Below are 22,743 nucleotides of genomic sequence, written 5' to 3' on the forward strand. Positions count from 1 at the left end.
CACTTTTTCTCCCCCCAGAAAGCATTTTACACCAAGAAGAAAATATTAGCCAGACAAATGGAAAGATGAAGTATAAAACTGTAAGGTTTTTATTTTTAGCCTTCCCAAAACTATACTACAAATCATGGAAGAGAGCATAATATTCTCTAGTTACAGAAAAGTCTACTAATATCACATCTTCTACAGTCTTTAGAAGCACAGTGAAAATAGGCTCCCAATTTTTTTTTTTTTTCCAAGTAACTGGAAACACTCAGAGCAGCAGCTTTCAATTTACAGAGGATTTGCAAAACCTTCAGCATCTTAAACCTTCAGCATCTTAAAGAAAAGCAAAAAAAAGGACTCACCTACAGAGCAAATAGCAGCATCATCTGGGCAGCCGGAAGCTCCTCCTCTCTTCAGCACTTTATGGCAGACATTGATATAATAACGCTTCCGCCCTTCCTCTGAAAGATTACTGTCCACAGCTTCCCAGTTCTGGGCCGATTCTGAAATAGTCATTAAACTAGATGACATGTTCATAATCTTTCCATCCCCTGCACCCTAGAATGCCTTTTATCATAAAGAAAAATCACCCATCACAATTGTCTTTAAATGTATATTTACTTCCCTAAGGTGCTTACTTAATTTGAGAAGAAGGAATTGATGTGTCCCAGAAAAACACTAAGAAAAGTGAAATTTGATTACTGTTCAACTAAGGAATTGCAGTGACACACAGCATATAAATTCAGAATAGAAGTAACTGAAAGCTAGTTTCCACTGCCATACCTGAACTGCGGACCAGAGGTGACAAATCATAGTGCTTTTTCTTATCAGCAACTCTGCAAAGAAGATCTTCTCTTTCTTTAACACACGCATATTTTGTATTCCAAGTGAAAAAATAGGTGCAGTCCACTTCACCAGTAAACACAGGAGTTCCCCTACCATCATTACCTTAATATTGATAACAGATAAACATAGGTAAGCTTTCCAGTGGGGGGAAGAGGAGAAAAGCAAGAACACTTGAGAATTAGCAAGGATAGAAAAACCACATGTCCTATGCAACAAGTTTTTTTTTTTGTCTACAAACTGTTAACTAAGAAACCAGGTCCTCCCATGATTTAACATTCTTGACTGCTGAATGCAAATTAAAAAAAAAAAATCAGTGCTATTGCACAACACAAAACAATCTTGCCACACAGAATTAAGTGCTTACTCTAACAGTATTTTTTGTATTAACTGTGGCTCAAAGCACACATTCCTTTTAACATAAGGTATATTAGTAAGCTCAAATTTAGAGCAGAGTGATCAGAGCTCACACTCACCTGCTGTTTCATTGCACTCAAAGTTTATGACAGTCATTCTCTGAAAGCCGGAGCTACACGCATCCCCATTTGGATAAATTAAAGTGAGATCCCCATCAGAATATCTGAGTGAAAAGTCAGTTTTAGATAGAGACATAGGATCAAACAGTCACACTGCTCTCCATGCAACAGAAACCACTTTTTTTTTTTTTAAACACTTACAACATTTCACCCTAGGAGGAATAGAGTTGGTTGTTTGACACTAATATTGGTATTCCTACTGCAACAAAGGCTTCAAGTCATAGACTTTTGTCTACTTTTCATGAGATTTGTATACAGGTTCAAAAATATCCTAAAGTTATCCCAGCTTTAGTGGAATGTTTCTTCATATTAGTTTATTTCATGGCTATTCTCGCAAGTGGAAGAAGTTATACTCTCTAGGGAACACCTCCTACAGGCCCGCCACATGCATACAGACAGAACAGAAGATTATATCTACAAGAATTACTTCTGCTTTGCTATTATTCCAGTATGCCACTTGGGAACACTGAAGTTCTTAAAAAAGAAAGACACGCTAAATTCTAGATTCCAGTAGTCTTGAGTACAATTAACTCATACTCCTGCAAATGAGCTAGAGATGCTCTTTTGTTGATAACAACTTCTAAATATTGAACCCTAACATCACACTGCATGCAAAACTTGAAGAGGGCAAAAAAAGTACAATACAGTTTGCAGTTCTGATAAAGTCAGTAAAGTTTCTTCCCCATCTTGGCAATATACTGTTAATGTTTTTCTATACAACAGAGAGCAAAAATACTTGCATTCTGTATCCAATATTTCTTATACGACAAATAAGGGCACCAAAGTAGGAAACAAAGATCAGTCATTCAGACAACTCAGCAGAGCTGAAGAGCCCGACAAGAATTCTTTACACACCTCAGAGTCTGGTTCTCAAATCTTCCTGTCACCTTCTTCTGGTTATTCGAAGATTTTACTTGGCAAGCTGAAGCATATCTTGTGTTGTCCTTGCAGTTACCTGCACCAGTTCTCCCACATACATTCAAGTAATAGTAATACTCCTCTTTATCATCTTTGGCTAAATATGGTGTGACATAATCTAAATAATTAAGAAAGAAAACAAGGAAAAATGTTCCAGTAGAACAGACATTAAGAAAATCTACTAGTCAGATACGACTCAAGTATCTAGAGAGGATATTTTTCCTTAACTCTACACATCAAACCAGAACACCAAATAGCAGTACCTCACACTGAAAATAAGAATAGTGAGTTTACCTGGAGATAGAGTGAGTGGTTTCAAGTCAATGGAGACGTCATGTTGCTCATTAGTTAGAAGACAGCTCTTACTTTCCAGGTAATCCCTGTGACAGGCATACTCAGTAACCCACTCAACTTCATACCGGCAATTTGTTTTTGCTGTGAGTTTGGGACCTGCACTCTGATACAAAAAGGATCAAAACTGCAATTACAAGTCTAGAGATATATTGACAGCATTATAGTCATTTAAGACCAGTAATTACTAGTTTCTTATACAAACTGCCTAAGACCTGCAAATGCTGTCTCTGGCCTCTCTGGTATTGAGAACACTAAAATAGCTCTTATTGATTATGTGACAAACTACTGAAAGCCTAAATAGAGGCAAAGCATCAGGCATTAGCAGAGTAATAACATACTAAAAAAGCACTTTTCCTGAACATGTTGGCAAAAGCAGAGAATACAGAACCACAACTGCTGACAATAGCTTGGATTGTATTTGTCTAAGGGGATTCCTTGAAGACAAGAACAGAGATCAAGCAATCCTTTAAAGGCAAAGCAGCCTTAAATAGTGGACTGTTATAGCAACTTTCATCCTGATTAGAGGAATATTAAAAGTATTTCAGAATTCTTTAGCCAACACTTATCAGATGTCAGGTAGTGAAATATTTTTGTATCTCTTCTTGCAGAAGTGAAATATTTAAAAACTCTGATTCATACAACTAGAACAGGCAGACAGGCAGGTAAGCATGAGAAAAGTTACAAGCACAGATAAGGTGAGCAATACCACTCATACTGCAAGCACACAGCTATGCTGAGGTATTACAAAGTAGAGAAATCTTTATGGTCTGCTTCTTCAGTCATGAGTACGATACGTGGTACTTATCTAGGTCGTAAGGTATAAAAACATGAAATTCAAAGTTAGGAGAGCAAAAGTTCCTTCTTCATAACCCTACAACCAAAAGCATCACAACATCAAGCAGCAGAGCACTAACAATATCCACTCTGGTCCAATTAATTTCAGCAACCTGCACCCCTTTACCTGGCATCATCTCTAACAATGTAATGATACTGTACTGCCAAAACTGATTAACACTACAGACTAAAGTAAAAGGAGTTAGCCTGCTTAGGAAGTGATAAACTTCTGCCAAATACAGTTGCTAGCTAGTTTTTTTCCCTGAAGGTCAGACTAATGGTTGTTTGTATGTAACTAGTTTCTTTATAAGCAAGTCCAGCCTCAATGAGAATGAAAACGCTCTCATTAGCCAACAAGGCTTCTGTGCCAAGGATTAACACTGTAATAATTTCGTCCCCTTCATAGAGAAAAAAATTAACCCAGAATAGGACAACTAAATACATCAAAACACAACGAACACATTCCTGAGAAAATTTTACTCAAGTTCTTGTTTAAAGTTTCAGAAGACAGTTTTTCTACAGAGTATTTTGTTTTGAGTATCCTACACTCTCCACAAGCTGCAGAACTGAAGAATTTTCTGTTCCCTTTAGCTCTCAATAAAAGATAATGAACAACGGGAGTTAGAGAACAACCATTTAACACAAACTAAAACAGCAAAGTTACCTCTTCTCCTCTCTTAGATGGGCAAACAAAAGTGATTGTTACTGCTGGGTTATGGCCTAAGCAGAAATTCAGCTTTTCATCATTGTATGTTCTCTCATAACTCAGTATCAGCCTAGAAAAAGAAAAAGGCAAATCAAAAAAACAAGACACTACATAAAAGAATACTCTTGGAGTAACATCTATCCTCTGCAGAATACACCAAAACAGTCCCACTTCTGAAAGTTACTTTTACAGGTGTCCTTACTTCTTTCATCTTAGAGTTCAGCAAATAACTACTAAGAGAGTCCCAGAATTATTTAACATAGCATCATTCTGCACAGCAGTTAAGATGGCAAGTTACAAGACAGGGAGCATATAATAGAAGGAACTTGGCTGATAGTTATAAAAATAGCTTTCTTCTCAGACTGCTGGAGAGCAGGTGCAATAAACAGCTCTGCCACTTGGAAGCAAAATATAGTAATAATGTTTTGCCACGTTGCTAACTCCATATTTAGAATTTCTTTCCATCCAGCTCCCAGAACTGAGAGTGAGGCAAACTCCTTAGCTTGCTGACAGTAGCAAGACAACTGGGATGGATCACACAAGCTGGGAATAGGACAAGGAAGCACAGCAACTGACGGAAAGACAAATGAGAAGTTGACATGAGCAAGGAAACAAGGAAACCCATACAACTTCCCAAGCAAGTGCATCAGTCCTGTGCAATCTAACAGGCAGAGAACAGCTTCAGGAGAAGCAACTATCTGGCTTCAGCTTAGCTGCACCTCCAACTGGCCTCTCTACATCACAGGATACAGATATACCCAATCATGTTACTCCTTTTCCAGGCCACACGATGACTTCTCCCTCAAAAAATGAAGAGCCACATCACTGAAAGACTAGAGACTTTGGTCACTTTGTTATAAACTCTGGTCTGTTTTGGTTAGGCTCGGATATGACCATGTTAGATCTCGCAAACAACATGAGATTTTTTTCATTTTATTTTATTTTTAGCTACACTTACAACATAAAATGCAGCAACAAGAACAGGGTCAGCATCAATAGAAGTTTCTACTATTCAGAAGTTATCCTTCAGCCTCATACAATAGGCAGACAGAGTTAAAATTCATTCCTCTGCTTTGAGAGATAGAGCACTACTTTTGCATTGTTCAGAGAAGCCAAGCGATTTTGTAAAGAGAAGTCTGAGAAGGAAGAAAGAAATCTGTTCCATTATGATAGTATAATGGAACATCTACAAAAAGACTGCTCTCCCAGTATTTGAAATAATAGTCTCTGCGAATGTCTCAAAACTGAACTTGCATCAACGGCAACGTGAGTCTTCTGAAGTTAATGTTTTATCCCATCCAGATGACTGACTGGTTCACAGAAGTATCATCAGATAAAATCAATCACCTGTCTTTGTCATGATATTTCAGCTGATCCTGTGGACGACCAACATCATATGCATGACCTTCATGTATCAAGCATGCTGCACTGCCAGCAGGGCAGTTTATGGTTTCTCCACTTGATCTTCCTGTTACAGAACACAGAAAATGAGATTCAGCATCTAGGCTCAGCCCTGCAGAGTACTTTGCCATTCTATCTGCAGGCACACTGTTTTATCTCTTTCTAAAGATGCTTTTAAAACAGATTACATCAAGAACATGAAACTGGCAGACAAAATCTGAAATGCTTGTGATATTCAGTGGGGGGAAGTTCATGCTTCCCTGTTTAGAATAGCAAGTTCACCTTCCTTGCTGCAGTTAGTTTCTAGTTGCTAGTACAGCAGTTGGATACATATAGCTTTAACAATTTCTAGAAGCGTTCTAACTACTTACTCCCCCCCACACGCCTGCCACAACAATGAAATAATTCCAAGGAACAGGTAACCCCTTCCTATCCAGAAAGGATTTTTTCCCCTCCTTTGTTTTTTTTAATTAATTAGCTTATTCAAAGCTGTGAGCAAAGCTGCAGACTTTTTTTTTGTTGGGTTTGTTGGGTTTTTTCTTGTTTTGTTGGTTTTCTTTATTTTAAATAAAACAGACCTGCTACTAAAACTGGAAATATTATGTTAAACTTCTTGACACGGGCACAAAATACAAATTTAATTGCACAGATTAAGAAAAATCACTGCAAGTACACAACTAAACTAGTATTTTCAACAAGATTCAAAGGAACACTTCTGCTGTTTTGATTTCTTACACATGTAACTCCCAATTGACATGAAAGTACTAGCTAGTCACTGCTACTTACCAAAACACCTCAACACTATTTTAGCTGCACCACAGGATATTCAAATATAACAAAACAGCAGCTTGAATGGGAGCCCAAAGCAAGTAATAAATTCAGTTCATAGCACTTCTTGTGCTCTATCTGGGTCTTATCTGACAGCAAACAGAAGCAGCTGCAAGACTGGCTCCAGAGGAAGAGCTTAAGTAAACGTCTCTAACAGTCCCCACCCTTTCAGAAGAGGAGTATCTCTAAACAGCTCAGTAGTTAAAGAGTGCAAGATGCAGCTTCACAGAAAGCAGCCTTCAAATCATCAGAAATAGTTTTGAAACAGAAGCACAGCTCCTAAAACACTAGTATTTGGTCACAGGACAGCCTCAACTGGAAAACTACCATACTGGTAGAAATGTACATACTGACAGGTAAAACAAGCAGGTGTTCACACCTATGTCTCTGCAGATGTTTATAAACAAGGAATCATCATCAGAATCGTCCACCAAGTAGTACCCTGGAACTCTGATGAGAGGACTCAAATCATGTTTCTTCAAGTCTTCATCAAATACATAACAAGGCACCTAAAAGAAAAGTTACATATAACTCATGCTAATGAGGTAGAGAAGTTATGAGCAGGCATTTATAGAACTACTTCAATAAAAGGAAAAGGCTTTTACTTCTTGAAGTACTTTCAGACAGATGTAAAGCTAGATATGCTGACTAAAACAAAGCACCCAAAGTTAATCAGTTCTGCTCAAGCTTTTACAGGAATTTTACTATAAGCCACAGAGGTAACAAAGAAGGTCAAAGAGCTGCTTAAAATCCTCAGCCCCACCAACCTTCAACAGCTGTTTTATATGCCTACGAAGAAGTTTGTTGAGGTTGTTGGCATTTGTTTAGGTAGGAGGGTTGGTAAAGTAAAATTACCAGAAGTGTGAAAAGTAAATTCTGTACGGATAGTACATAGATTACCTCTTTCACGGGTTTAAACAAGTTTTTCTTGCAAGCAACAAAGGTCCTCCACTCAAAATAGTGTATGCACTCTGTTGCTGTTACAAATTCAGGGGTACCCTATTTAAAGGAGAAAAAAGTTAATTACTTGAAAAACAGACTTCAATTTTATATATATACACTCACATGTATACACACAGTCAGCATTAAAAACTAAGAATATGATACGTAACAGACCAAAGACAGACATTCTTGTTAATAGCAAGATCATCGGGTTGTGTGTTTTCAGCAGTTTTGTTGGTAAATGCAGCAAAATGCAGACTGCCAAAATCCTTCTCACTCTGCATATGTAAGCTCTCAAATTAACATGTGCCAATCTTAACATGCAGTAATTGTACTGTATCTTTCAGAAGCACTATGCCAACTGCTATTGGCAGGAGCACCAGCCACAACTACTAAAAATGAAAACACCAAAATAAGTGTCTGTAAAGAAATGAACAGCAAAGCAATGTGTAGTTTACCATTTCTTTATCTTTCATCCCACAAAGAAGGCCAATTAGCAAATTCTTCAGCTACACAGAATGGATACCTTTGATGTCCACTACTTATAGGCTCACATTAAACACATCTGCATCTATTTTGAGACAAGAATTCTACCACAGTTCAGGGCTGGAGACTCAACTGAATGACTGCTAACAAAAAGACAATCACATTTTTTCCACTGTTCTTTCATCACTCCAGCTAGAAACACTTCAGCCTATTTATTCTCCCCTCCATTTAACCTTGGAGACAAGTTGTTCCAGACCCTATGACTATGTCACATGGAGAGTGTCAAAACTATGCTAATTAGAAGTTTGCAGGCAGTTATGATGTGGTATTACAGGCAAAGTTGTGCAAGAATTTTTTTTTAAAGAATCATCTGCTAAAACAGCATGGGAAGTATTTAAACCTCTCTAGTACACAGCAAATTGTTTCAAATGGCTATGTTTCCAATAGAGGGGAGTGCAATAGTGTTCAGCATGTCCTACAAGAGCAGCCTTAATAAGTATTAATCAGATACACAAATACACACACTGATCATGATCTGTATAGAATATCAAGCTGTGGTATCAGTTAAACGTTTGTTAGCTGCAACCCCAACAGCACAAGATCAACTGCATACAAACACTTTCCAAGTATTGGCACTCACAGTGGATACCCATTAACAATTGTGCCTCTAGAAGCCCAGCTGATGTACAAGCACTAAGTTCAGCTATATGCAGACAAAATCTAACACTTACTATACTGACCCACACCAGAGGTCAGTCACGTTCTTCAGTACTGACAATTTAGGTTCACAGCTTCAGCACAGCCAGTACTGAAAAAATAGCTCTTATTGTTACAGCACACAGTTGACTCATTCATCAACACTGCATTAAGTGCAATCCCTTTGAAAATACTGAAGACCCAGAAGAGTATGGGATCAGAGCTAAGCTACAGATCTGCAATTATTTTCTAGCTTGACTGTATTTTGGAAGCTGCTTTGGATCACATCCTTAATTTGGCACTAAACTGTAACTGGTTCTTCCTTAAGTATGAAGCTCAGTAATTACTACACCCACTAGAACAGCAAGTCTCCCTGCAAAGCAAGTTAAAAGGACATGCTACTTCTACTGAAGATAAGAATAAGTGATTTAAACTTACCAGTGTTTTCCCACACAGGAAGTTGATGTTGCTTTGAATTTGGTGCTGACTGCCTTGCTGGGAACATTTATTTGTAGTGTTGAATACCAGAAGAGTTTTAGAAATTTCTCGCAAAGTTAAGCTACCTGGGGTATGAAAAGAAAGAAAAGAATTTATCACAGTACTACGCCTTCACAGAAGCTCACAAAGACTTCAGGGTCAAACATAGAGCAGAACAAGACATACCAGTCTACTTGAAAACAGTCTTAAACAGAGTACAACTGAAGACTTTCCTTACAATTCTTGTGATCTTTAAAATATAGGTCCCAGTTAAGACAGTATTTGATCTTTCTAATCACTTCTACTTCCTCAAAGATTTGTAATCAAACACTGTTATGAACTAATTTCAAGTATCACAATTCACTCCTTCCTCCCAACAGCTTCTATCAGCTTTTCAGCCTTTGTGCCTTCTATATGTATAGTGTCAGCACAATATCAGAGAGAATCTACTTAATGAAGAACTCAGTGGTGGACACACAGGCTGTACTGGAATTACCTACTGCTGAACCCAGGACAGTCCCGCTATATCAGCGCAGGCCCTCCTGCAGCTCTCATCTCCTTCAGTGCAGCCCACATGCTGCATGTAGGCTGGGGTTAGTGATACATCACTGCATGTCCCTCTTTACCCAGCACCTCACAGGAATGGAAAAAGTGAAGCAATTTCAAGCCATGTCGACAACCAGCTCAATCCACTGAAATGTTTCTCTCAAGCCTACTTTGGTCAGCATTAAATACCAACTCCTTTTAGATGTAGCATGCTAACTGCCTATTTTTGCAGGTAGATTTCGCTGCTGCAGCACATTTGGGTTGAAATAGAGAGCACTATAAAATGCCAGCATTACCTAGCTTCCTCCTTTTTGTTTTTACGCCTGTGCTAAAGAATGACAAATCAGCCATCACTGCAGACAGCAGCTTTGTGTTTAGGTCTCTTGCCGTTTCACAGAACTCAGTCCAGCCTATTATCTCCCCATTTAGAGCAGGAAGAGGCAAAAATAATCAAGGCAACATTTCACAGGAATACCATTCCAGCCACTGTTACCAGCTGCAAGCGCTTTCCCTAACAATGTGTTCTTTTGCTTCTTTCTATCAGATTCCTCAGCACTATCATCCAAATCACTCCTGCAGACTGGAAAAAGATATATTTGTGATATTTCTGATAGCTATCAATTACTTTGAAACATAGTAGGGAGAAATCTACTATAGTCATCAAGCCAAAATGGTAGCAATCAGAATGACAACTGGACAGCCAATCAATACAACAGTTCACCAGTAGAGCAGGGTGTGTCTATTGATGCTGTGTTACAGAAAGCCACATTAAGATGCAACACCTAAGCAGCCACTCACAGTATCCATCATATAATCATGGCAACAAGATAGACAGATTCCATACTATCTGCCTTCTCAAGGTAAGGTACGTATGGAGACTTGTCAACCCAGAAGAAAGGTAGCATAGAGTAAACCTGCACATACCCATGGATTTGTATCAGGCTGAGAACCTGCTGCAGTTACATATGTTCACATAACTGCAGCTCAGAACCAGTTCTTCAGCACCTAGAAGCTACCACAGTTCCTGCCTTTCCTGTGTCTTGGCACTCATTAACAAAACATCATCTTTGAGTTTTATGGCTTCCAGTACTGATGCAGATTCGTGTTTTTTCTTCACTAGGAGACTAGAGGGAAAGAAAGCAACAGAACTTTCTAGTCAAAAGAGCACTGCTTGAGGACTCAACTTAGGATCCTGTACACATTAGTTTTCTCCCAGTTTTGAGAACGTTACACTGCTCTAAAGGTTTTGTTAGCTGACTCCAGTTTCCACATTTAAAGTTATATTCAAGGCATATATAAACAAAAACAAGCAAAACCAGTATGTCTTGCTTAAGTCAGGCTAATATGATTACTTTCCCTCCCCTGTGAATGCTTAAATCTAGTTTAGGAACTAGCTAAGGTTTTAACATAACTCTCTTCAGTTGCACATTACACATAACGTGAGGAGGAACAGTCTCAAACCACCCAAACCACCTCCTTGCACTTTTAGCTTCCCATGAATGTCATTCCAGAACACCAGTTCTGGAGCAACCTTTACCTCTTCAGTCAATCACATTTCATCATTATTTTAGAGATGCAGTCCTTCCATTAAGCATCACTGAAGTCAGCTACTACAGCTTACCAAAAAATACAGTATGAGATACACTTTACAAAGTTGTACTAGATCAATAAAGGCACTGCCCACAACAACTTTTACTTATTTATTCCTCAGTCTTTTCAGCTGCTTGGAAGGAGAAAGACTATTGTGGAAGGCATCCAAATAGCTGTCCATAAGAAAGAGATAGTTAGGTGGCAGCTATCATTCCACTTCCAGCTACAATAGAACTGGATGAGTGCAAGTTTCACCACTCAAGTTATTATGTAATGTTTCTGTTTTTAATTGTAGTAGGTCTACTACAATTAAAAGTAATTTAGAATTACTAAACAGAAGTCAAGTCATATCAAGTTCAGATGGTGCCACGTCATTTCCACAGTCTTCGACATTCAAGAACTTAGCATTCTGCCCACACCTTGAAAGCTGCTAGTCAGTCTGCCAATAAATCTGAAGGGCATATTCCAAGACAAGTCTTTGGGATCTGAGTACCAATACTGGTATGTCTCACTGACACAACACTGACCACAAGACTTCCCTTAGATAGTATCATTATAGTCATGGACCATACAGCCCTAATCCCTACCAAAGTTCTACATATCAGTCCCTACAGCTGTTATCTCTCCCATAACTAATATTTAAAAGTACATCTACTGTTTGCAGTGAACACATCTTTCTGCAAGAAAGGAAAAGAGATCCAATTGAGTTCATATTGGAATTAAGTTTACTACTTAATAGATTTTGTTAACTGGCACATTGCTCCTCATTCCCCCAAATCAAAGCCCTTCAGCTGGACTTAGTCTTAGACACAGAAGTAAGTTGATACCAGCTAGAATTCTTTAAGACAGGTATGTGGCTTAGCTGTCTTAGCCAAGAACCTACACTGGGAATCCATCTGTCTAGACCTGGATTCCCCTTCTCTCATTAAGAGAGACTTATTGACAAGAAGCTTGATAATCTGCCAGCATGACCTCAGTGTGATTGTGCTGAAGCTTCAATACAACCAAGGGCAGTATGTTGATGAATGGCAGATGCCAGTAACATGTTTCAAATCATGAACAAGAACAGAACTGGCAATCTGGACAGAGACAAAATAAAACTCAATTTCAGTGTTAACTGTACTGCCTTGATTCCCTAGTTTATTGCAAGGTGGTTAAAAAAAAATCTTGTGCAGTATTTGTGGCTTAACCGTTGAGTCGTTTCTGCTTGGCCTCTTCAGGACCAGGTTATAATGACTGTTGCTCAGTTCTTTTCCATCCAGTAGCAATCAGGTGATAAGACACTCTGCTTTGCATAGAGTGGAATATTTGCTACCATTCACAGTTATGACACAGCTCTGTACTCCTCTTTTCAAAAAGGAAATGAGTCACACCTACACAGGCCTCTAGATCTCACAACACTTCCCTGGAGAGAACAATAGTTTTCAAACTGCACTCAGGCAGACACATTTCAGTCCCATTACATAGAACATGCTAAAACTGTAGCTCACGTGCTCTTTCACTTTGTGATCCACCTGCAACTGAATGCTCAGAGGCGAGATTCCACTTCAGTAGGAAACAAAGTTCTCACATATTTTGTGAATGGAAGACTCTGTCACACATTTAAGTTCAGATGGCAGTTTTGTATCTAACCAGTCATTCCAGAAAACTGAGGCTTAGAAATAGTGCTCTACAAAAAGATAATAAAGCCATGAGTTGAGACATGCTTTTTACTCATCACACAGTGATTTGAAGTTGCAATTAGTTTGAAAAGCACTGATTGTATCACTATAGCTAAGGGAGAGGAGTGGCTTACTAGATGCTGTCTGCATGCACGTGAGAATCCTTTTTCTCACTATCTTCCAGCAATCCAAGCTTATACACTTTTACTGATGAGTCAGAGCTTCTCTTAAGAGCTGTCTGCCAATGGAACGCAAGATTGGTCAACACAATCAAATTCACATATCAGATATGCAGGAACAAAGAGGTGGTCTGAAAAGATAGCACTCTACAGAAAGCTACCACATTACTGTTAGAAGTAGCTATCAGCTATCAGAAAGCCTCTTTGTTGGTTTCAGCAGCTGAAGAAGTAACCTCTAAAGTGAAAAATACCTATGAAAATAAGCACACAAGTACTATTCAAACTATGAGCTGTTTCTAATTGAGGACACCACGTGCAGGCATGTGCCCTGGAATACGCCAGTTTAACACTTAACTCAGCACCCAGTAGTCCACCACAGACACTTAGGATATCAAGGACATCTCAGGATTACCACAACAGCACCAGACTTGATAAACTGAAAAATGGAGGGCTGTACATCATTCACTTCCTCTGCGTCTAACAACCTAAAGACATGCCAGAAAGTTAGCAGTACTCTAGACTGCATGACATAGTAACCTAACTCTGTCAAAGAGCTAATATAACATCAGACTAGTTTGTAATTAAGTTTTTCCAGTGTTTAGTATCAAGCTTCAAAACAAGGGTATGCACACTGTATATCCTACCACAAGTAGACATGTTTATTTCTGCTTGAGATAGCGTGGAACTACGCAGCACTAGGTCTCCAGTAGTGAGACCAGAAAATAAGTTTCACTAAATTATGTGAAATTATATAATGGATTACACATTAAACCTACAATAGAATGAAGTTCTGAACTGTTTCAAAAAGAAAATCTTTACTAATATATTAAGAAGTTTGGAAAAATACAAACAGGGCCTTGCACTAATATGACTCTGAAGTACCTACAAGGAAAGACACTTCTTTACTTACCTACTGACATATACGTTCTCTTATCAACATCATAGGCACAGACTGCACTTGATCTTCCACATTCTTCAACACCAAAACAGAGGTTAATTTTATAAAGCACACGTTTGTCTGTATCAATTGCTTCCCACGTGTAGCTGAAAAGAAAAAAGCCTGTCAGTTAGTATCCACATTTATGCTGTCATCCTCTAGACACCAGTCCCCGCAATCACCAAGTTGTAAAGCTCAGTGTACCATTACATCAAGTTCCCTATTTATGTTCTAGATCATTAAGTATCAGAAACAGTTGTTACTGAACCAGGGTCAAGAGCTAAACCAATTTAGCCACTTGAGAAGCATATATTTCATCTTTCTTGCAACACCCAACCAATCACTTTTTCCCCTCAAATCCCTGCAAAGGCTGCTCTGAACAGGTAGATTACAGGCGGTGAGTCCTTTTCCTTGAAAGCCTGATAAACTTGTCAAACATCTTGGGCAGGCAGCATGCAATTGTCCTTCAGCAATATCTAACAATAGTGGAAGTCTAAGTCTCAGAGGACTAGAGCAACAGTCCACATCCCATCCCCATCAGCTGCAGATCCATTCACCTTCAGTGAAAAATTAGACTTAGAAGTATTATTTGCATCTTTCTGTCTGAATACTGTAAGAATCTTAGGACTTCACTGCAACCTTATGCGTTTTTCATGCAACTCTGAATATTCAAAGGACAGTTCCTGTAGGGTAACATCAGAAGCTGGAAAGCAAGCAGAGCTATCTATGAGAGATTCAATGAAAGTGACCATGCTAGTAAGGTACAACCACATCAGGAAAAAAAAAGAAATCAGCTGACCAAAATCTGATAGAGGAACATAAGCCTCTGGTTAAACACAACGGGGAATAAATCAGAGTAACAGAACATAAGAAATAAAATGTAGTGTAGTAGCTCCAAGGACACATTTAAGGACTAAAGACACATTTCCCTCCTCACAGTCACTGAGATCACAGTGCTGATATGATCAGTTATACAACATGGCACCACCTAAGTTAGGACTATGCCCAGCTCAGCTGGTCTGGAGTCAGAAGCTCCTCAGACAGGCTGGTTTACTGGCATAGCGCACCATCCAAGCTCCACCAGGAAGGCTCAGCTCAGTAAATAATCACTATCATCAGCTTGGCTCAGCTACATCTCCTCTAGTTCTAGCAGGAGCATGCATCCTGGGGATTATACTGATTTTTGCAGTGTAAGAGATTCCCTAGCTTTTCTATCTGAAATGGCAACTTCATTAGGATTTAATGCAGATTCATCACATCAGGAAACAGAAGACAACACAGCAATTTATTAGGTACTCGTGAAACTTACAGCTCACCTAGGGTTTAATGAATCTGATCCTGCACTACAGGTTAGTAACAAGTCTAACAAGGAACCAGCTTTCCTCTCAGCCATCAACAGACCAGTTGATCAGAAGGTTCACCCTTACAGTATATCTACCTTGATCTCTAGCTCATAGGTGCTACGTCCCTCAGTGCTGCCATATCCCAGATCCCCCCCCGGAAGAAAACCCTCTCTTGTTTTACTTTGGAAGCCTAATTCCTGGCTAAGGATAAGACAGCAGCAGCTCAGCTACTTTGTTCTAGATTTCTGAATCCCTCAAGATCTCCTCTGAAATCCATCGTACTGCATCTCTAATCAAAGTGTCAGCAGTAAAATACCACACTGCTTTCTGTTTAATCACTGACTATAGGGTTCTTGGCTTCCTTGTACTACAGCAGCCTTAATTTTAATCTGCTAATGGCTGGAATAAGTAGAGAACAAGTAGAAATGGTTTCAATTCACAGAAGGAATTCTTGATTCTTATTACAGAATTAAAAGGCTCAAAAAATAACATATCAAGCTCTAAGTCATACCCGAAACACTAATAAAAACTACTTTTTATCAGCATGATTAGACTCGAGGACTGTGTCTCAATGCTAGACAAATACTTGCCACTATTCTTCCCTCATAAGTAGTAGAACTGACATTTTACAATCATGCTGATTAGTTCTCTGAGCCACTGTCTTGCATTTCTGAGGAGGTCAAAAACAATGCCTATAGGAATTAAGCTATAGTACAGGAAAAAAACCAAGAAGGGATTGTTGTACAACAACATATGATCCCCCTCCCCATAACTGGAAGAACTTGGTTCTGGCTTCAAGGGCTCTGAAGACTGAGATCAAGACTAAAACATATTCTTTCCCTCCAGGAAAATGTATATTTCAATCTCAATACAATTTCCTCAAATACAACGCTGGAAAGTTAACATTCTGCTGAAAAAAATCCCAAAGGCTCCAGAGCTCTTTTTTGACCAATTCTGAAAGACTACAGAAGTAGTAATATATAATGCTAAAGTGATAAATTGCTGATCAAGTAAGTGTGGCTATTCAGCACTTTTAGATGATTAGGAAACTATAATTTATTTTCAAATTGAACTAGAATCTGACTCCTTCATACAACTGAATTATCATCTATTAGAGATTAGTTTCTTGCTCTTCCAGCTCCATGTTATGAAAGAGGAGAAATCAATACCTTTAAGTCAGTTTATCAGCATGCCAGAAAAGAAACAAGATGAGAATGCTTCCAAAACAGAAACAAAACAGCTCCTGAAGTGAGCCTCTCTGTTCCTTCAGACCTCTACACAAGTAGTCTGAGGAATTTTTCTAAACAATCCAGGGAAGTAAACATGGGATTTCTTGCTTCATCATGTTCCAAACCACACCTCCAACAGTACACACAAGCGAACACCTAGAGTTGTTTCTGAGTACCATCACTTTCAGGGAAGCTCAAGAACCTTTTCTTTAAAAGACAGCAGGAGGAGCAGGGCTTATTGGTGCATTGGACTCACTGAACACACCAGAGCATAACAGCAGGTTGGATACCATCTAAGCAGCTGTTCTAAACTCAGATGCAAAATACACATTCACAGTGAAAGTCTGAACAATTTCCTACACAAGTAAAGCTCCTGACATTAAATCAGTCTGGGAATAGGTTCACATACAGCCCTGCAGCACATGCTCTACTTTCCAACAAATACAAACTGATCTCTGCTGCATCCTGTAATGGAAACAATCTGTTCACAGCCTCACCGCCATCCCAACTGCAGCCCATTCACATGAAGGGCTCTCCTCCAGCTGCTCAGAAAGTGCCTCCTGCCTGCAACTGTCATGGTATCACCCTTCCCAACCTGCTCTAGCCAGTTTTCCAGCTAGCAGAGTAACTTCTGCTTATGACATCCCAGATTCACCTCAACTGAGCCATTATAGCAACAGCTCTAGCAAGACAGAAGTGGTTACAGAGGTGAGAACACAAGCAATTAACTCACTGCCTGCTCTGGGCCACAGTCAGAACTAAAGGAGCAAGCACAACCTGAGAAAAGTATGTCACTTCCAAAGCGTCAGCTGCAGACAAATGTGAACTTAGTTTGTACTTAGCAGAAAGTAAGAGCTGGAAAAGCCCTCAGTACCCCTGTACCAGTAACCAGGCTGCACAGGTGGACAAAGTTCATGCAAACATGCAGCACAGGCCGAGCCCCAAGCAGTCCTAATAAGAGCCACAGCACAGCTGATGTGATATGGAGGTGCCCTCTGCCCTGTGAGTGCAAGAAAGCCACCTGCTCACATACCACACCACTGAAATGGCCAGTTCTGGTGCAGTTCATAAGTATACGTCCTGAAGAAAATTGCAAAATAATCATCTCTGCTGAAATCATAACATGATGCCTTGTTTACAGATAACGTCCGCCACAAACTATCTCACCATTAGAGGCCCAAAATACATCTCTACTTTCACCTTCTGGGACAAGTTCTCCTCTTGTTTTCCCTCCCCATCTCCATTGGTTATTTCTGGCCCCCGCTTACAACACAAGCCAGATCCAAGAACTGCTCTGCCTCAGAGTTAACAAAGTGACAACAACAGGCATTGCGCAGCAAGCAGAGGAGGCCAGGCTAGCTCCATGCCTTGGCACAAGGCAACTGCAGCAGACAGCTCCCACTGAGGCAGAGCCAGGCCTGGCTGAAAGCAGCTGTGTAAACAGCAGCAGCAAGCGCACAGACTAGGACTGCCTGCAGCTCAGTCTTTGGTCATTTGTGGAGCCAGGGGTTGGACTTGATGATCCTGGTGGGTCCCTTCCAACTCGTGATATTTTGTGATTCAAGATGCCAAAGCAATAATGAAGCAGTGAAAAAAAAATCCTTTCCAGCAAATTGTAAGGCCTTTATGCATTCTGTTCATATGCCTGTTGACTAAAGAAAGAAGCAAAAGGAGCATGAAAAAGGGAAAACATATGAGCTTCAGAGAGTCTGGTTTACCTTGTGAATGAGTAGCTCTGGCACTGCAAGTTGTCAGATTTCAACAAGAAGGCGAGCAGCTGCCAAAGCACATGCACCAAGTTAGAGCCACAAGCTGCTTCCAGGTCTGAGTACTGGTAAACCACCTCAAAGGAAACAAAGCTCTCAACAGACCAGGGCTGCCTTTCTCACAACCATGCTGCACTTCCTGCTTCTTCAGTTCCTAATGGAAGGGGAGTATCCTCTCCCCAGCAGCTATAAAGCAGTTACAAGAAAGCAGACATTGCTATCCAGGCATACCATACCAGCTGGTTTTCTTGAAATGGTATGACGCAGACCTCTCAACTCAGAGATAAGGTAACCTAAAAATCACTGAACTATACCTCATTAGACATCCAGCAACTTCTCTGCTGGAATACATTGCAGGGACTGACACCTCTGTGAGCCTTCTGCAAGCAGGCTCAACAAGCACAAGCAGACAAGCTTGGGAACAGCCTCCAGAATGATCCACCCTAATCTTATGCCAGCAACTTAGATCCACTACTTCCCACTTCCCATGGAAATCATTATGAGGTGTGGCTAACGTTTTAGCATAAACATGCATGGCACAAACTTGTTCCTCTACCAAAAACATTTCTCTTTACAGAAAGAGAGAGCTCAAATAGCACAATGTACAAAGCTATCACTATGCCTCAAGAGATGAAAAAACACTGATTTATCACTACCCATGCTTAGCTCTGCTCAGGTTTACTCATCACTTTTTCCAGCCACCACACACAGCACATGTCTCCGGGCAAGGTTTTATGCATCATGCATAGCAGTCTTACAACTACACCACAAGCTATTCAGCTTTCTCAATCCTTGCACACACTTTGACATTTCATCTTTTGTGATGCAGTCTAGTTCTCATCTACTACGTCATGTTACAGAATGCATAAAAAAAGAGATAGCAATTTGAAGCTCAAATATATAAGAGATATTGAAGCACATGTGCTGAGAAATCATATTTAAGCCACTATAGTGGCAGCTTCCCAGGCATATGAAGCAATCATGTACATACACAATTAGGTCTGGTAATGAGTTACTTATGACATCTCCCACTTAAATGTGGGAAAGCACTTAAGGGAGCCAAGCAAGTTCAGCTATAGGTCATCTTTGCCCAGCACATGCTCCTGCACTGAGGCTACGCCAAACACTAAACCCAAGGCTTCTAGTGGTGTGCAAGAGCACATATGTGGTTTCATGACAAATACTGAAAGGAGCATACATACAGTTCTGTTCACGTCAATGGCCAAGTGCGTTATTTCAAAATTCAACATTAGGCTTTCAACTCGAAAGTTAGTAGTTCTGCCTAATAACAGACCTGTGACTTAGAGCTATTCTGAGTATTCCTTTCACTCAGAATTCTAAATTATAAGATCTATGCAATGACTCTCATCCTTGCACAGGAGACAAACATTATCTGTCACCAAATAATCTACACTAGAATAGACTCAGCACAGCAAAGGAGCTTGCTTACTTTTGCTACTATACCACCACATTCAAAACATACCCTGTATTTGCTTTTTTTCTTTTAGAGAGCATAAGACAACTGTCAAGCTTCATCTTGTTGATATTGAAGCACACTGATTTGAGAACCTGACTAGTAATTTCCTATATCCAACCAAACTCTTTGTATCATTTCCCAGATTCTGACACTGCAGCAATCCCAGATGCACCTCAACACAGAAGATAAACTCTGCCTCTATTTATAAGTCACACAACAGCACAGTCAGCTTTAGGAGAGCACAAGCTGTGACATTCAACAAAGTTTCAGCAAAGGAAAGCTTTTTCCTATTTCCACTTTCTTGTCCTTTCTCTAGACTGTCCACACACACCCACAGTAAGGCTGCAAGAAACAAGCAGCGTAAGCTATCCAAGGTTTAGGCAGTCTCACACTACAGTTCCGACAGATCTGTCATCTTTCTTTCCCACTACTAGAACCCAGATTAGGTGCCTCTCTGCTACTACTTAAAAGCAGAATGACCTCTATTCTCAACTCCAAGTTTTTCCTTCCTCAAGCAGCTTTTGACATTCAGGCACTAAAGAGCCTGCTGCAGCTTTACCAGCCTAACCAAAGAACCCAAGACACAAGACAACAGTTCTTGTAAAACTAGTCAAAATCTTGCCTAAGGCAGCATAAGAACAGATTAGACTGGCCCAAGAGCTATCCTGCAGAGCCACATCAGATCTTACAACTTACAGATGAGACCTCAGAGAATAGCATAAGTGTTCAAGCCACTTAACCACATCATCCCCCCCATGGTGTAGCAGTTTTCCTGCAGAACAGATCTCCACAGCATCTTCAAGAGCTTGCAGTTTGACAAGTTTGGCTTTTCCTTTATCTTTTCTACAATACTAGCCAGAAGTCTTTTGAAGCTTTTCTTTAAAAAAACGAAAAGAAAGAGAGAAAAAAGCCAGGCAGGACAGTCAGCACCGATTTTCAGAGGCAAGCGTGTCCCTCAGTGGCAATCCTAAAAGTTTCTCTAGTCACAAACAGACATGCAACAAAACCAAGGCAGACGCTGACATGACTTAATACTACTCTCAATATAGGAGCTGTTTGAGAATCAAATCATTTAGGGCAATTAAAGAAGGAAAAAAAAAAAAATACACTTTAAAGCCAGAGGAATTGAGAATTTGAGAGGCACAATAGCTTCTCACTTCTGTCCCAATTTCACAATTAGGGCAGTTACCCCACAGAAGCATTTTATGCTCATGGGTTAACCTCGTAAGAACAGCTGTCTTCTCCCCTTCTCCCTTTCATCACATTTTTTTTTTTTATCGCTGTGCCCGCAGATTCTGCCATTCGCTCACGTGACCCAGACCACCTTCGTGCTGTGCTCAGGGGCTACACTGCTGCTTGCCCGGTAACGCTGGGGAAGATAAAACACTCCTGTAAGTACCACAGCGTAGCCTAGCTCATTACTGAAAAAATGAGGACTAGCAAGACATATTTCCCAAACCAGATTCCCAGCTGAACGCATTACCGGAACAGGCCAAAACACGAAGAACAGTCATTCCCATGCAGCGGCTCTCGTTATTCAAGGCTTTCGCAACTAAATCAATTACTGGTACGCGGCGGTACCCCCGGCAAGAACCCGGCTGGGAGGCGACGTACGGCGCAGCGGACGCAGGCACGCTTCCCAGGGGAGAGCCGCACGCCGCAGCCCGGCCCCGGCCGCAGCTCCCTGCGAGGGGCGCTCGCGGCGCCGCCCACCCCGGCACCCGCAGGGCCGAACGCGGCGCTACGCCCGCGGACAAACGTCGGCACCGCGGATTCGAGCCCCTCCCAACCCCGCGCCCCTGCCGCCCACCTGCACAGACTCTGGAAGAAGGGCTCGTCCAGGGCTACGGGGGCCGCACTGCCGTCCCCCAGCGGCAGGCAGAGGAGAACGAGAAGCAGCGGGGCGAAGGCAGCGGCGCGGGCCATCGCGGCGGCACGAGCCGAGCCGGGCCGAAGCGGCTGCCCCGGGACGTCAAGGAGCGCCGGCCGCCAGCGGCGCGTCATGTGATCACGGCCCGCCCACTGCCTGGTCATGTGACCGCCGTCATGTGCAGACATGGCGATCACGTGACTCACCCCTCCCCCAGGCGGCGGGTGGGGGTGTTTCGCTTCTCCGCTCTCCGCTCCGCACCGCGCCGCCCGGCACGTGCTGGGGGCGGCCGTTAGGCTTAACGGTCGTAGGGCAGGGCGGCCTCGCCGTGTGAGGTGCGGTCTGTCCTCCGGTGTGAGATGGGGGCGGGGTGGGGCATGAAGCAGTCCTGACTACGAAGCGTGCTGGGGGCAGCGCGTGGCTGAGTGAGACGGACGCCGTCTGGGAGAGTTAGAGAGGGTTTTAGGAGTCGTTCTCAGAACGTGCTGTGAGGGCTGGAGGGAGAGCACAGAATTATACGTCTCCAAGGATGAGGACGGAGCAGGCGGTGGCAGCCTTGTGGTGACAGAAGTATTGCTACACCAGGAGAGCTGGCGGTGTGGCAACGAGCCCCGCCGCAGCCCCGCAGAGGGGAGGCTTGCATAAGGCTGAGAAGCAGCAGCTCTGAGAGTGGGGAGAATGGAGAAAAAAAAAAAAAATCACACTTGAAAGAGAGACAGCTGCCTCAGAAGTGTAAATAAGCTTTGTTTGCTGATACTGCCCAGGAGTCATTGATATAAAGAAATGCAAAAGGCCTGTTACTGAAATGGCTTCTACTTGTCCCATCTCTTGGCATCCACAGGAATAAGACAGCAGTAGAGCTCTGCTTCTGCAGCAGTTCACTTCTATTCCAGGCTGCCCTGATGTTTTTCTCCTCTTTACTCTTAAGTTACCCATTCCATTTCCATCCTTTCCAGCAGCACTTAGTGTTGTTACAGAGCACCAGCTGGCTCAAGGTGCTTGTCTGGCTGAAAACGGGCATGCCTTTTGAGCTGCTCTCCGTTTACTCACAGCTCTGTCACAGCCCGAGTCAGCTTGCTGCAGATCGGTACCAACACCAGCACAGGTTTCTGTGTGTTCCACAATAGTACCTCCCAATACAA

At 41.4% G+C, this 22,743-nt stretch overlaps 1 protein-coding gene across 2 annotated transcripts in view; it reads right to left on the reverse strand.

Annotated features, from left to right (window-relative positions):
* The window catches only part of IGF2R (insulin like growth factor 2 receptor), a 54,165-nt gene extending 32,408 nt beyond the window's left edge, over positions 1-21,757 (reverse strand). The window contains exons 1-12 of one of the 2 annotated variants that reach the window (XM_031612577.2): positions 21,542-21,757; positions 13,890-14,023; positions 8,965-9,089; positions 7,303-7,401; positions 6,782-6,911; positions 5,521-5,641; positions 4,132-4,243; positions 2,574-2,736; positions 2,217-2,397; positions 1,302-1,405; positions 766-930; positions 345-485 (exon numbers count right to left, since the gene is read on the reverse strand). In XM_031612577.2, coding sequence (XP_031468437.2) covers positions 345-485; positions 766-930; positions 1,302-1,405; positions 2,217-2,397; positions 2,574-2,736; positions 4,132-4,243; positions 5,521-5,641; positions 6,782-6,911; positions 7,303-7,401; positions 8,965-9,089; positions 13,890-14,023; positions 21,542-21,735 — 1,669 coding nt within the window. In that variant the 5' untranslated portion in view covers positions 21,736-21,757. Of the gene's footprint in view, positions 1-344; positions 486-765; positions 931-1,301; positions 1,406-2,216; positions 2,398-2,573; positions 2,737-4,131; positions 4,244-5,520; positions 5,642-6,781; positions 6,912-7,302; positions 7,402-8,964; positions 9,090-13,889; positions 14,024-21,214; positions 21,429-21,541 lie in introns of those variants that run through there. The other variant, XM_031612584.2, reaches the window with a different exon arrangement.
* Positions 21,758-22,743: the final 986 nt, after the last annotated feature.

The sequence above is a fragment of the Phasianus colchicus genome, chromosome 2 (assembly GCF_987193195.1).
Source record: "Phasianus colchicus chromosome 2, bPhaCol1.hap1.1, whole genome shotgun sequence".
Taxonomy (NCBI): Eukaryota; Metazoa; Chordata; class Aves; order Galliformes; family Phasianidae; genus Phasianus; species Phasianus colchicus.